The sequence below is a fragment of the Adiantum capillus-veneris genome, chromosome 7, assembly GCF_014529385.1.
Source record: "Adiantum capillus-veneris isolate H3 chromosome 7, ASM1452938v2, whole genome shotgun sequence".
In the NCBI taxonomy this organism is placed as follows: domain Eukaryota; kingdom Viridiplantae; phylum Streptophyta; class Polypodiopsida; order Polypodiales; family Pteridaceae; genus Adiantum; species Adiantum capillus-veneris.
The window spans coordinates 161,578,308-161,591,504 of NC_140937.1; the positions used below are offsets into that span (position 1 = coordinate 161,578,308).

Genomic DNA, 13,197 nt, shown 5'->3' on the forward strand with positions numbered 1-13,197 from the left:
TTTATCAGGTGCTTTTCTCATATCCATGGTTTGGGTCTCCTAAACCATGCAAGTCGTGCACCACGACTTAAGTGGTTGATAGTTTGTATGATTAAGGTGAGTTGTTGCATGAGCCTAGAAGGCTTTAAAAAGACATTCTATAGATCTTTTTTTAATAGAGAGCTTAGTTTTTGTACGTGTCTTCGTTGACACTATCTCTCCATGCTCGTGTTGTCACCTCCATCTTCATCCCTTCTTCACCATCTCCATCCCTCATCACTATATCACAGGGGCATATGGTCAAATGGGATCAATGGCGGAGGAGGAAAAGCTGGGACGCGTCAATCATGGACCGTCAAATCTGAGGTTGCCCCAAATTTACGAGTTTGCCCGAATTTACAAATTTGCCCCAAATTTACTAATCGCCCACATTTACAATATGATATATTCGAATCCCCTATATTTCAACGTACGCATGAGGGCGTAGTGGTTAGTGATCATGGCTCGTAGTGGGGAGGTCGGGGTTCAAGACATGGGGGGGTGCGGATCAACCCGAATTTACAAGCTTGTCCGAATGTGCATCTGACGGCCCAAATCACCTCAACCATCGATCCCATTTGAGCATGCCCGTGCGAGATAGTGTGGAGGATCTCCATCTTCCCCTTTGTCCACCAACATGGTATTAGAGCTGATTTTTTATTTTTTTATTTTTTGCAGAAATAGAATAAAAAGATGTGTATGGAGAGCTTACTTCACCTCTTGTATGTAATTATGTTAGGTTTCACTTGGTTTTCGAAAAACAGCCCGTGTGGATATTGCTATGCACGCTTTTGCGTCTCACGTGCAAAGTCCAATTTTGCATCGTTTGAGAGATCTTTGAGATTTTCGTTTCGTTTTCAAAAGGTATTTGATTCATTGGCATCACAGCTTCGAGCTTCTACGTAGTTGCATGAAATTTTGATCAGATCAAAGAAGATGGAGTTGTCTTGTACATCAAAGTGTTGCTTTGTGATGTTGGAGAATTCTTTTCCGACATGAAGCATGAAGATTGCTTGTGCTTTTGCTGAAGACTAGAATGAGGACAACTTTTACGACAATGCATTTTTTGGGGACAGTTTCTACTCTATGGTGATGTGTTCTAAATCTTCTTCCAGAATGTCGTAGATTAAGACTCTTTTTCCAATAAAATCGTAGTAGTTTTGAGCTATAATTCAACTGCTAACAATTTTTATGGTAAATAAAGTTGTAAGGGTTCTAGGCACTACCCGGACATTTGTACTCTATGGTATGGTAAGACCACCCAATTTGTCTTGGTTAATTGTCGTGTCTTGTGGATTGAGTCTGTGTTGTCCATCCATGACTCTTGTTGGATAAGAATACACACATCCTAAGCTATGATCTACTATCTAGGGGGTGCTCTAGTCTATGTGGTCACATGTATCAGATTTACTCCATTATGTCATGTTCAATTGTCAAGCCTAATCTTGTAGATAGGCTTGAAGGGGAGAATGTTAGCGATAGTATCTTCTCCATGAGTTGGGTCTCCAGAACCATGCAGGTTTTGCACCACAAGTTAAGTGGTTGATAGTTTGTATGGTTAAGGTCAGTTGTTGCATGAGTCTAATAGGCTTTGAAGACAACTGTATACATCTTTTCTTAATAAGAGAGCTCAGTTTTTGTAAGTGTTTGTCGACTCTTTCTCTCTCTGCTTGTGGCCACCTCCATCTTCACTCTCTCTTCACCATCTGCATTTTCCCCTCTGCTCACCGACAATTGCATTTTTGAGTTAAATACGCTCGAGTTCAAGCAGGTACCGAGCATGCACTAGTGCTTGTGGAGCTTCTAGGAAGGATTTCATGCTTTTTTTCTCTGCAAGGGATTATGGATTCGTTTTTGTCTTTGAAGTCTTCAATAATTTAGAAATCTTGGGTTTTGTCGTTCATCTTGCTCTGCATGGTGTAAGGCAATTATTGAATTTAAAGTTGAAAACACCCTCAAACAAGGGTTTGGATAAATGGACCTAGGGTAAAAATCAGAGATAGAATCCAGGGGATGATAAAGATGAAGAGTTACTTGTTGTTTAAACAGTGCAGATAGTTTTTAAACCGAATAAATTAGAATGCACAATTATTTTGACCACATTTGGCTGTAAGTTGTTGCTTCAGCCCTGCTTCACCACTAGCTACTTCGTGAGCTTGCTCTTTTGAAGTATTTTACTGCTTGGCTTCCATTTAAGCAAACGTTTGCGTTCCAGAGTATCTGCAACTCTACCTTGAGTCCCATTTAGTGAATTATCTGCTTTGATATTTTCTTTTATGAAACTCCTGATCAATAAGTACTAGGGAAAAAAATGGACTCCTGAAAAACTGTTTTATGACTCTTTGACTGTTGCCAGATACGATGTCTTGGGGGCAGCCGTTTACAGAGTCTGCAATGTGGCAGTGAAGTCAGAAGCATTTCAGCCGGCTCATTTGACCTCCCGTCCACACAAGGAGGTGGGTTTTCAGGAACTCATTCCTCTCTTTTACAGAATTTTATCAAAAGCTACAAGAGTGATTTTTATGCTAATTAACTGAATAACTCCGGTTGTTATACCATAATAACTATTGCTGGAGACGACTTACAGTAACATAAGCACAAAGAAATGGTACAAGCTAATTTCTGCCATTTTCAACACTGCTAGATGTAGTCATCGTCAAGGAATTTTTGTCATGCAAGAGCCTATTCAGGAGTCGTTCACAAATGATGTCAGTACCTTAGAATCGTAGGCAGTGCAAGACTGTTTCTCACTTCTAAGGCACCACTCTTCTTCTGAAAAGTTGGGAGCAGGGTGAAAGATGAGCTTTGGTTGTGAAGCTTCAACTGTATTACTGGTCTCCCATGAGCTTTAAGGGTTCTCTCTCTGGTGCCACACATGGCATTGTTGTTGAAGCAGCCAAGGTACCTTTGGTGCATGGCTGCAGGTTTTGTCAAAAGATGACACTAGTGTGCGGAAAGTGGGGATGGTCATTTCCTTGTACTCTTGATGTCATAATGGAAGGTTGCATAGCGTGACCTTTCGTGGGGGCCAGAGGAGTGAGTGCTCCTTGTAGCGAAGTACATTTGCGTGTTCTAATGATGTTTTTTAATGAAATTTGGCGATCTATGGAGATGGTTTGGCCGCTTCATCCTGTATAACCGAAAACAATGCTGCATCTTTTGCAACTTGTAGTATTTGTTAGTTTGTGCTCACCTTTTTTTTTGTGTTTACCTAAATCTTTCAAGGTTATCAAGAGTTACGCTTGCTGTCACCTGATGTACTTCACAGACTGCAAATAGATTAAAACCTCAAGCAAAGGAGGTAGCTATTACAGCATGCACTGGTAGACAGTTGGATTCCATAGTAGCAACCATGACCCCCAAGGAGACTTCTGTTCTACCTTGCACCGACAGTCACTTGGATGCTACAATGACAACCAAGGCCAAGTCCCGCATCTCGTTTTCACTTCTTGATGATTTTTGGGAACAACCATAAGCCAAACATGCATCCACAGGTCAGGGTAAAACTCAACTTTGGTAAACCCATAATTTCTTCACGATCTTGTCGGTGTGTGTGTTATCCTGTAACTGTCGGCCTTGGTAATAATTTGTAGTCTTTAACATATCCATTACCCAGATGTGGTAGATAAGCACGTTCCTTTTCAGTCCCCTGGTGTTAGAGACATGCACACATGGACTGCAGTGATACAGTTTTTTTTGGGGCTCCATTAAAGAGTGCTTGGTCAGATGTACTCCTCGATGGAGAGAGGAGATTGAGCGACAACCTCTTATATGGAATTCTTTGGTCACAATCCCTATCCATCGAGAGTCTAAAGAGAGACCTCAACAGCTAGGGCAGCGATTACACATTGATTGGTCTATTTGGGAAGCTGGTCCAGCGAGCTCGATGAGCACTTGGTGTTGTGATAGATTGTTGCCGGCTGATATCTTGGCAGAGAGGTTTTATATCTGCACAGGGATTTGACCCAGCATTCTTGAGATTGACTTTGCCATTCTAGACTTGTGGGACTAGGTTATGAGAGGTGATACTATGGTTCTACAATATCAAGGTTGGTGGGGTCACTTTGATGGGTCTGGCACAACCCTTCTCAAGTATCATTTCTTTTCGTTCCTTATTGCTAGAGAGGACTCCTCTGCACACATACCAGAACCATTTTTACTTTGATGGAAAGGGCTTGTTCTTTCTAGACTTGCTTGGTAGCCGATCAGAGTCGGTTCCTGTGGCAGAAAGGGATGCATGGATCCTCATCTCTTTGTAGAGGAGTCTGTCTCTTGGCGGCTTTGAATTTGAGAGGGTCGTCCTTTATCTCAACTATATTGGGATCCTGGTGAGAGGTAGTGGCCGTCGAATGTATAAGGACATGCTCCAGTCACCTTTTTTGAGTATTCTGTTAGGAGAGATGTCACAAAGTGATGACGTGGAATGCCCAACTGGAAGAGAGATGGCTGAGTGGACAAGAGGAACTAAACCCAGAAGATGGGTCGTGGGCTTACGAGCTAAAAAGAACTTATGAAGCACCGACTGTGGGGCCTAACCCTAAAGATCTCGAAGCTTGAACTCTGGAGGTGATTATCGTAAAACGCGTAGACATGTTGACGTGGCATGCTTTACGGATTTTCGCGATTTGCGTTGGGCTGATGACGTGGCAGCTTTAGCACTAGCTTTTGGGATCGGATGCTTTTGGGACTCTGTTTTTGGGCATCCCTTGTAAGAATAAAAGAGCCCTTGGGCCTCTCACTCTATAGAGCATCTAGACAAAGAGTCTGAGAGAAGCGGACCCTCGGGAGTTGTACCTTGATGTGATCAATAATAAAGAAATACCGAGAGGGGTGCCAGTCTTTGGGGCCAGTGCTTCTGAGTGCAGAACTTTGCCGTGCCGTGCCGTGCCGACTCTCTTTCTCTCTCTAGGTAAAGTTTAGTGATTTTGAAGTTTTTATTCGTGTGTTGCTATTGATTTCTCGCTTGGAGTGTCCAAGCTAGGCAAGCCTGTAGGAAGAGATCGCACTTTACTTGTGCGTAAGATATGGGGGTGGCATCTTCTTTTATAGAGTGAACTCATTGTAAAAGTGATAGATTCACTGTATATCGAATCCACCACCTTATACAATGAGTCCCACGTAAGTGGGTCCATGGCTTATACAATGGATCCATTGCCTTATAGAATGAGAATACGCTAGTGGGTCCTTAGGTTATACAATAGGTGCATCCCCTTATACAATGGATCCTTTCCTAATACAAGGGATCCACGTGGTCCATCCTATTATACAATTGGTCCATCCCTTATACAAGGGATCCACCCTGTATAAAAGCGGTCCAAAATCCCTTATACAATGGGTCTGTTCTATTGGGTCCCAATCTTAAATAATAGTTCTGTCCCCTTTTAAAATTACCCTATGGACAAGCCTATAGAATTTGTCCACCCTCCTATACAATGGCTCTACCCCTTACAATTATGTCACATCCCATATACTAGCGATGGATCCTATACTAGGGCATAAGAGGGCCTATATAAGCAACACTAAATTCAAAAAATCCTTCGCGAATGGTATACCTTGGATTACGACATCATCATCCTCTAGGAATAATTGAAGAAGAACGTCTCTCACATATGCACAGCAGCCACCATTACCCTATCTTCCGAAGCCAAAGAGGACAACTTTGATGCATAGTATGGAATAGGTTTAGTAGGAGAGATGAGGGTTTGTGTGTGAGGAAGGGAGATAGGAACATATCCAAAGCGGCAGTATTGTATGCAAAGGGTTGCTACAGAAGATGGCTACCCAACAGTAAGTGCTCTACAAAAAACACAAAAAACTATGAATTATGAACTATAAATTATAGTCCATAAATTATAGTTTATAATAATTCATATGAAACATTTGATTTACTTGAAGAGATACAGCTTAGAGCCTGGAGGGGAAGATGTATTTGTCCTGACAGGTTGCAGGTTGTGCCTTTTGTTGCTGGTGGCGGTCTTCTCCCTCTTGCCCCTCTCCGAGTTGCGGGACTAGTCCTTTGGCTTTGGGCCTCGCCTCTGGACACTCTTCCTTCTTCGACAAGTGGTGGTCGCAGTTGCCCCTCTCCACTTCACTGGCTTTTGCTTTTTCCATCGACTGGTGTCTCTCCATGGCTTCTGGTACCTCTTCACCCTCATCCTCCTCCCTGATGGCCTTGGTCTACCTTGCAGTGCTGAGTTTGCTTGGCGGTTTTGGGTGACTTCTAGCCACCCCCTCACCACCTACTCCGAGGTGCTTCTGCTATCCGCTTGGAGGTGCTGATCTTTCAGAGTTCCAGATGTCATCCTCTCGCCCAGGGCACTTTTTACCCTCTTCTGGAGGGGTTTTTTCCCCTGGTTCTTACAGTTTTTACAGTTCTACAGTTGGCCCTGTGCCTCGGTTCTATGCCCTGGCTCTTTGCCTTGAGCAGCCGTGTACTTTCAGTTTGTTCATCCAGTTTTACAGTTTCCCTAGTTTTCAGGAGGCCATGTGCCTTTTCGGTTCTTTGCCGGCTAGGCAGCCGTGTACTTCACTCCCAGATGTGCCTTCGGGCGATTTGTATACCCCAAGTGGAGACTCTTGGGACTTTTATACTCAGAAATACAGTCATGTGCTTCTTCAAAAAAGAGAGAGAGAGAGAGAGAGAGAGAGAGAGAGAGAGAGAGAGAGAGAGAGAGAGAGAGAGAGAGAGAGAGAGAGAGAGAGAGAGAGAGAGAGAGAGAGAGAGAGAGGGATACAGGGTGTTCTTTGGATGCGTACTGGATACAGGTTCCGCTGGATACAGGGTGTACTTTGGATGCGTACTGGATACAGGGTGTTTGCTATCTACAGTTTCATGTTTGTGCCATCCTGTTTTTGATAGATTAGATACAGATTGGTTATTACAGAGTGACAGAGTGTATCTGGAGATTGCAGTTGGGAGGACTTTGTCTTCTCAATTTTGAAGCCTGGCCATTCGACCTTGTTTCCTTCACCACTGCTGCTGCAGCCTTTTGTTTACCCCCTGTTTTATATGGTTCAGATATGTTTCTGTATCTCTGGAGCTTTTCCTCCCTGTTAATTTTGTATATTCTTTGGAGGTTTTTACTCCAGGTTGATCTTTGTATGTGGGCCCAAAGGCCGTTTTGTATTTCTTTAAGCATTAATGAAATGGGAACCAGCCCACCTTTTCTCGCAGAGAGAGAGAGAGAGAGAGAGAGAGAGAGAGAGAGAGAGAGAGAGAGAGAGAGAGAGAGAGAGAGAGAGAGAGAGAGAGAGAGAGAGAGAGAACTGTATTAACGTCTACTGGAGGCCGAACTCGACCTATGAGACAAAATCAGATGTACAACTGTCAATGTCCTCTGGGTGTCCAGAAGAAAAAAGGACAAAATATAACATGAAATGAAATAAACTGTGAAAAAGCTGAGCTAGGGGTGTGGTGAGAGAGAGAGAGAGAGAGAGAGAGAGAGAGAGAGAGAGAGAGAGAGAGAGAGAGAGTTGTGGCCATATAGACCATTTGACACTTTTTGTTGGATTTTGTTGCAGCATTATTTACGCCTGTACTTGAGAGATTTGTGTTGCCTACATCTTCTAGGAGACCAGGTAAATAATAGCACACACACACACACACACACACACACACACACATAGACATACATACATACATACATACATACACATACATACATTCCTATGGCGGAGCCTCCATCGATGTCGTGATGGCCCTCGTAGATGTGGACGTCTAGATTTCCCAAGCTCAACGGCTCTGTCAGTTAGTAGAGAGAGAGAGATTTTTTAACGTCCATATCAGACCGAAATCGGCCTATGAGACAAATCAATGTACATGGTGTATATGTCATCTATCTATCGGAAAGACAAATGAAATAAAACTAATACAAATTAAACTGAACAAAAGTGGTGTAGTGATGATGGTGATATATCCATGGGGTATCCGAGGAGGGATGGAGCTCTATCTCCATGGGGTATCTGAGGAGGGATGGAGCTCTATCTCTAAAGATGTATGCATATCTATATGCTCAGGGTAGTACAATATGAAAATGCATCAAGCTATCTAGCTCCATCCTGTACTAATGGGAGGGTGTAAGATGTGGTACATAGGTGGGTCTGGTGCTAGGGCGCCCGGATGAAAGCTGCCGGGTCGGCCCTCATCTGTGAGCCAGTCGTCCCTCCTCAATGACGTGGCGCTCTCTAGCCTGGATCTCCTCTATCTGTCGATGATGGAGGCTCGCACCTCTGTAGCGAGTGACCTGTGGCCGTTGTCTAGCTCGACTCGCCTCGGCCTGTGGGAGTGTCACTCTCCTCTGAGTGTAGGCGGGTCCAGGGGGGATTGTAATCCTCTGAAAGAAGTCTGTGAGCTGTGACTGTGTCCCCTCCGTCTGTGTAGCTGCATGTGTCTGTAATAGTGTGTTTCGGTGGATCTGTATCTCTAGTAAGAAGCGCCCCTGATCATCAGATGCAGTCTCCAAGGCCCCACAAACTTCACCATCCACACCAAAGTGTTCAGCAAACCCCCAATCCAGGATGTAGAGCTGCATCAAACTTGCATCATGCAAATTTTGTGCAACCATTATGTTGGGAAGACGAATGTCCCTATTCACTATTCGTCTTTCATGAGCATGCTGCAATATATCTACCAAACCACCCAATGGTGGCAGCACCGCCACAGAGGTAAGCAGTTCACCTACAGGTTCGAGAACTAGGCTCGAACCAATTTGGGTTTTCAGTCTGGGCACCCCATCAATACCTCGTAACTCTGTAAGGTACTTTATGTCCCTATTAAGCTTGCAGCCTCTTTTTGGAACTTTGAGAGCATACTTGAAACCACTATTTTCAACCCAGTATACATTACTTGTTTGACGGTTACCCAAGTGGCAGACCTGTCTCCAACCTGATGGCAATGCAATTGAATTTGGGCTATTCTTCAGTCCTAGAGAAGTAGGATGAGCTTGTAAATAGCCACACAAACTTTCCCTAACCTGTAAGGTACGCTCACCCTGTAAAACTGTAAAGCCATTCATACTTATAGCATCTTCACTGTGATGACTGCTTCGACTGACACGGAACCACCAAATTCTTTCCACCAAATCGGTAATGGCTACAACAATGGAATCTCGTGAAGCCCCTGCTCTAGTGAGAAATTCCTGCCCATATGTAATTGTTTTCCCAAGATCCTCATTGTTATCAAAACATCCAGTAGATTTGGACTTTATGCTAATGATGGCAGCAACACTTGAATGTGAGATAGGATACTCTCTTAGTTTTAGAAGAACATCTGGTTTTAAAGTTCCACACACAGTTTGAATAGTACCTGTCAGCCTGAGCTCCAATCTGCACTCCCCAAGTTTAGCACAATCTATTAATCTTTGCATTACTGGCTCTCGGCCTTCCCCCGCAAGGAACTGAGATATTGCCCCCTTCCACTCTTCTGGTGTCCAGATCTTATCTGCTTCAGCGGCAGGGAGGGACCTCGGGAGTGTATCATCAACATCTGAATTCTTCACAAAAATTCCTTTTGACTGGTAGCTGTGAATGCTGCTGTATGAAGGCCTTTGTTCCCTCCCAAAAAAGGCAGGGGTTTCACCTTTGCACAAAAAAATCACATCAGCACAATGGCACACTGCAGGAGTCCTGGATTTGGTCTGAAATCACATCACAGAGATGGTCTCAGAATAAAGTAAGAGATATATCTCTGAAATGTTTGCTTTTGGAAACATTTGTGAAATGATCTCAGAATGAAGCATACCTTTCAATGTCGTCACAATATTTGCAATGTTTATACATGTAATTGTGTCCCAGTTACGGAAGGCGTGCTCTATTTGCTTCGTGGCTTCACTGGCTGGTAGATATATGATGGTAGGAACTGCCTCAATCACTTCTTTAGTTTGTGCAAACATAGGTGAACTTTCCTCATACATGGTTGCCAGCTTCTTCATGGCGAGTTCCACCTTGACATTTTTGAGCTCAATAGATGACATTTTTGAGCTACCTGCTTCCCCTTCTTTGGCTTTGACTGCACTAATTCGTCCAGACCGCCTAGGCATAGCAAAAAACGCGAAGAACAAACTGTAAGGAGGAGGAGGAGAACAAACAGAGCAAAATGTAAGGAGAAGGAGGAGAACAAACTGTAAGGAGGAGGTCATAGCTACCTAGAGGAGGAGACCTGCCGCCTGCTCTGTCATATATCTCTGTCAAATATCTCTGTAATCATGTTCTAGAGGGGCTATATCTTGAGTTCAAATTTGAGACCTATTTAGGCCCCTATCACACGTGGGCGGCCGGTTGCAAGCATGGCGGGCATCTTTACAAAAAAGGGGAGGGTAGGCGGGCATGGCATGTCACACTAGCCAGCCGGCCAAAGAGAGAAAAAGGTTGAAAGTGGTGGTGACTAAATTAAAAAGGTAGAGAGAGAAAGGAAAATAACCAATCAAATGGCTCGCCCAGTCGCTTGGTTGGCTTGGGTAGGTCGACCAACTTTTAACAAAACATAGCCGTTACGTGGCAATCCACCTCAGCATCACCTAGCTTGGGCGGGCAGATGGTGTAACAGGGTAAAGGTTGAGTATGTTGGTACCCACATGGAGTTCTAGTCAGCGCTAAATTCTCCATGCTTTTGGACGGGGGTCTGGTGGTGCCTAAATATGGCTGATGCTGTGCCATATGTTCTCCAACCACAATCACCACCATTACCACCATGTGGGGAGAGAGAGAGAGAGAGAGAGAGAGAGAGAGAGAGAGAGAGAGAGAGAGAGAGAGAGAGAGAGAGAGAAATGGAATGAAATGTTATATTAACGTTTTCAAAAGGGCAAAATGACCTATGAGACCAAAAATTTACAATGTGGTGAATCTGATAGAATGTCTAAGTACCAAAAATAAAAAGGTATTGAAAAAGAGGTACTATAGAATCCTAAAGTGCTAGATGTGAACTAAGCTCAGCTAGCTGGAACTGTGTAGGATATGAGTAGGGGGGTGAAAGTACTAACTAAGGGGTAATACAACACAATGTGGGTGTGTGTGTGTGGGGATATAATGGGTAAGAGTAGATACAAAGACTGTTACAAGATGAGCAGGGTGTACAATCCTCAAAAGATCTAAATCAGAGGAGATCCATCTTCGGTCGTTGGGGTACTATAGAATCCTAAACTGCTAGATGGGAACTAAGCAGCTAGCTGGAACTGTGTAGGGTATGAGTACGGGGGTGAAAGTAGTGACTAAGATACAACACAATGTAGGATATGAATAGGGGAGTGAAAGTAGTGGACTGAGGGCTAATACAACACAATGTGTGTGTGTGTGTGTGGGGATATAATGGGTAAGAGCAGATACAAAGGCTGTTACAGGGTGTACAATCCTCAAACGAGCTAAGTCACAGGAGATCCATCTTTGGTCGCTGCTCGCTGGTAGATGCAGAGCACCTCAATCATGGTGCAGGCATACGAGAGGAGCAGTCGTCATGGGGCAGCCACACCATAGGAAAGCCCCGATCCGGTTCCTTCTCCCTTCATATCAGCCTTCCTGTGAGGAGGAGATGCCATGAGAGCCTCGGTTCCACAGGAGGCTAGGGCAGCCCATGATGAGACCGTGTGAGTGGTCTCGAGTGTAGGAGCAGTTGGTAGTGTGAGTCTCAAACTCGATCTGGTAGTATCCTTGTCTGAGAAGCTTAATGTCAATGGTCTTTCCCACCTCTGCTAGAAGGCGCGGGCCTGAAGAAGGTCGCGTACCTCACCTCGACTGGGTTGATTGCCAATGATCTTGCAGATGACAGATCGCCACCACCACCATTGTCACAGCTGCCACCACCACCACCTCCACCTCCACCTCCACCAGTGCCACCACCACCGTCGTCTCCTCCGTCGACAGTTGCAGTCCCACCGGCGTCATCACCACCACCACTACCACCATCATGGAAGTTTCCGTGCGCCGTACGGACGTCCGTACCGTACGGTCGTACAGTCGTACGGAGTCAAATACGGTTTGGTTTTTTTTTTTAATAAAAAAATTTTAAGTTACATTTTTGAAAAATATAGCCATTGGGCAGCTGATTTGAGCCGTTTCGGGCTGCCTTTTGAGCCTTCAGGCCTCTAGACTCTAGGAGCTAGAGCTAGTAGCACTCCACGCAGTGGCTGAGGACGTGGCAGAGGACGACGCGGTTCCGCTAGCTCATCAGCCGCTTATGAGCTTGAGGATGATCCTCTAGAGTCTTCGGAGGAGGAGGTTCTTAAGGAGCCTGAGTATGATAGTGATGGCAACCTCATTAGTGAGGGAGAGTTTGCTACTGGGTCGGACACAGAGGCCTCAGATACTCTCGTTCTCGACGACGACTCCTTCGATGATGACAGCTTCACCATTAGCCCATAGGCTCTAGCATAGTAGCTACTAGAATCCAACATGATGCCATGATGCCTCGACTGCAGACTGTCGTCTGTTCATCTCTATTTTGTACTCTTGACTAGAGTCTAGTCAATCCCTCTTTTGTGTTCTCTTCACTCTCGAAGGAAGGGCCGCGTCTATCGTGCATCATCTAATGTACATTGCTGTAACTTTTCTATATTTATGGTCTCTTTACTTCCCTGCTCATGTCCTTGTTGATATGGAAATATTTTTCTTGGGTTTTTGAAGTTTTATAAAAAAAACACACCGTATTTATCAAAACCGTACTTTAAAAACAGAAATAAACCGTATTTGTCCGTACGAATCCGTATCGTACTTTACCGTATTTCCGTATCGAAACAACTATGACCACCATTTCTTGGAGAGAGAGAGAGAGAGAGAGAGAGAGAGAGAGAGAGAGAGAGAGAGAGAGAGAGAGAGAGAGAGAGAGAGAGAGAGAGAGAGATGTCTCTAAATAGAAAGCTATAATTATTTTAATTAATTGTGTACTTTTTGATTTTTGTAGAGGTAGCACCAGGAGCTTCATGGTTGGAGCTGTCGCCACCGCCACCATCGTCCGGGCTGCCATCACCTTCACCAGTGGCACCGCCGCCACTGGTGAAGGTGATGGCAGCCCGGACGATGGTGATGGAAGCCGCCGCCGCCCCCACCGCCGATAGTAGCAGCTGCACTGCCGCTGTCACCACGACCACCATTTGAGAGAGAGAGAGAGAGAGAGAGAGAGAGAGAGAGAGAGATGTCTCTAAACAGAAAGCTATAATTATTTTAATTAATTGTGTACTTTTTGATTTTTGT

The 13,197-nt window shown here is 44.5% G+C and overlaps 1 protein-coding gene across 22 annotated transcripts in view; it reads left to right on the forward strand.

The window, feature by feature from the left end:
• Positions 1–752: 752 nt before the first annotated feature.
• The window catches only part of LOC147454952 (uncharacterized), a 72,960-nt gene continuing 60,515 nt past the window's right edge, over positions 753–13,197 (forward strand). For 5 of the 22 annotated variants that reach the window (XM_086516787.1, XM_086516788.1, XM_086516785.1 and 2 more), the window contains exons 1-3: positions 759–1,551; positions 2,375–2,474; positions 7,540–7,596. In XM_086516787.1, coding sequence (XP_086372913.1) covers positions 1,415–1,551; positions 2,375–2,474; positions 7,540–7,596 — 294 coding nt within the window. In that variant the 5' untranslated portion in view covers positions 759–1,414. Of the gene's footprint in view, positions 2,475–3,243; positions 3,513–5,959; positions 6,753–6,783; positions 6,918–7,539; positions 7,597–12,907; positions 13,193–13,197 lie in introns of those variants that run through there. The other 17 variants (XM_086516796.1, XM_086516797.1, XM_086516794.1 and 14 more) reach the window with 13 other exon arrangements.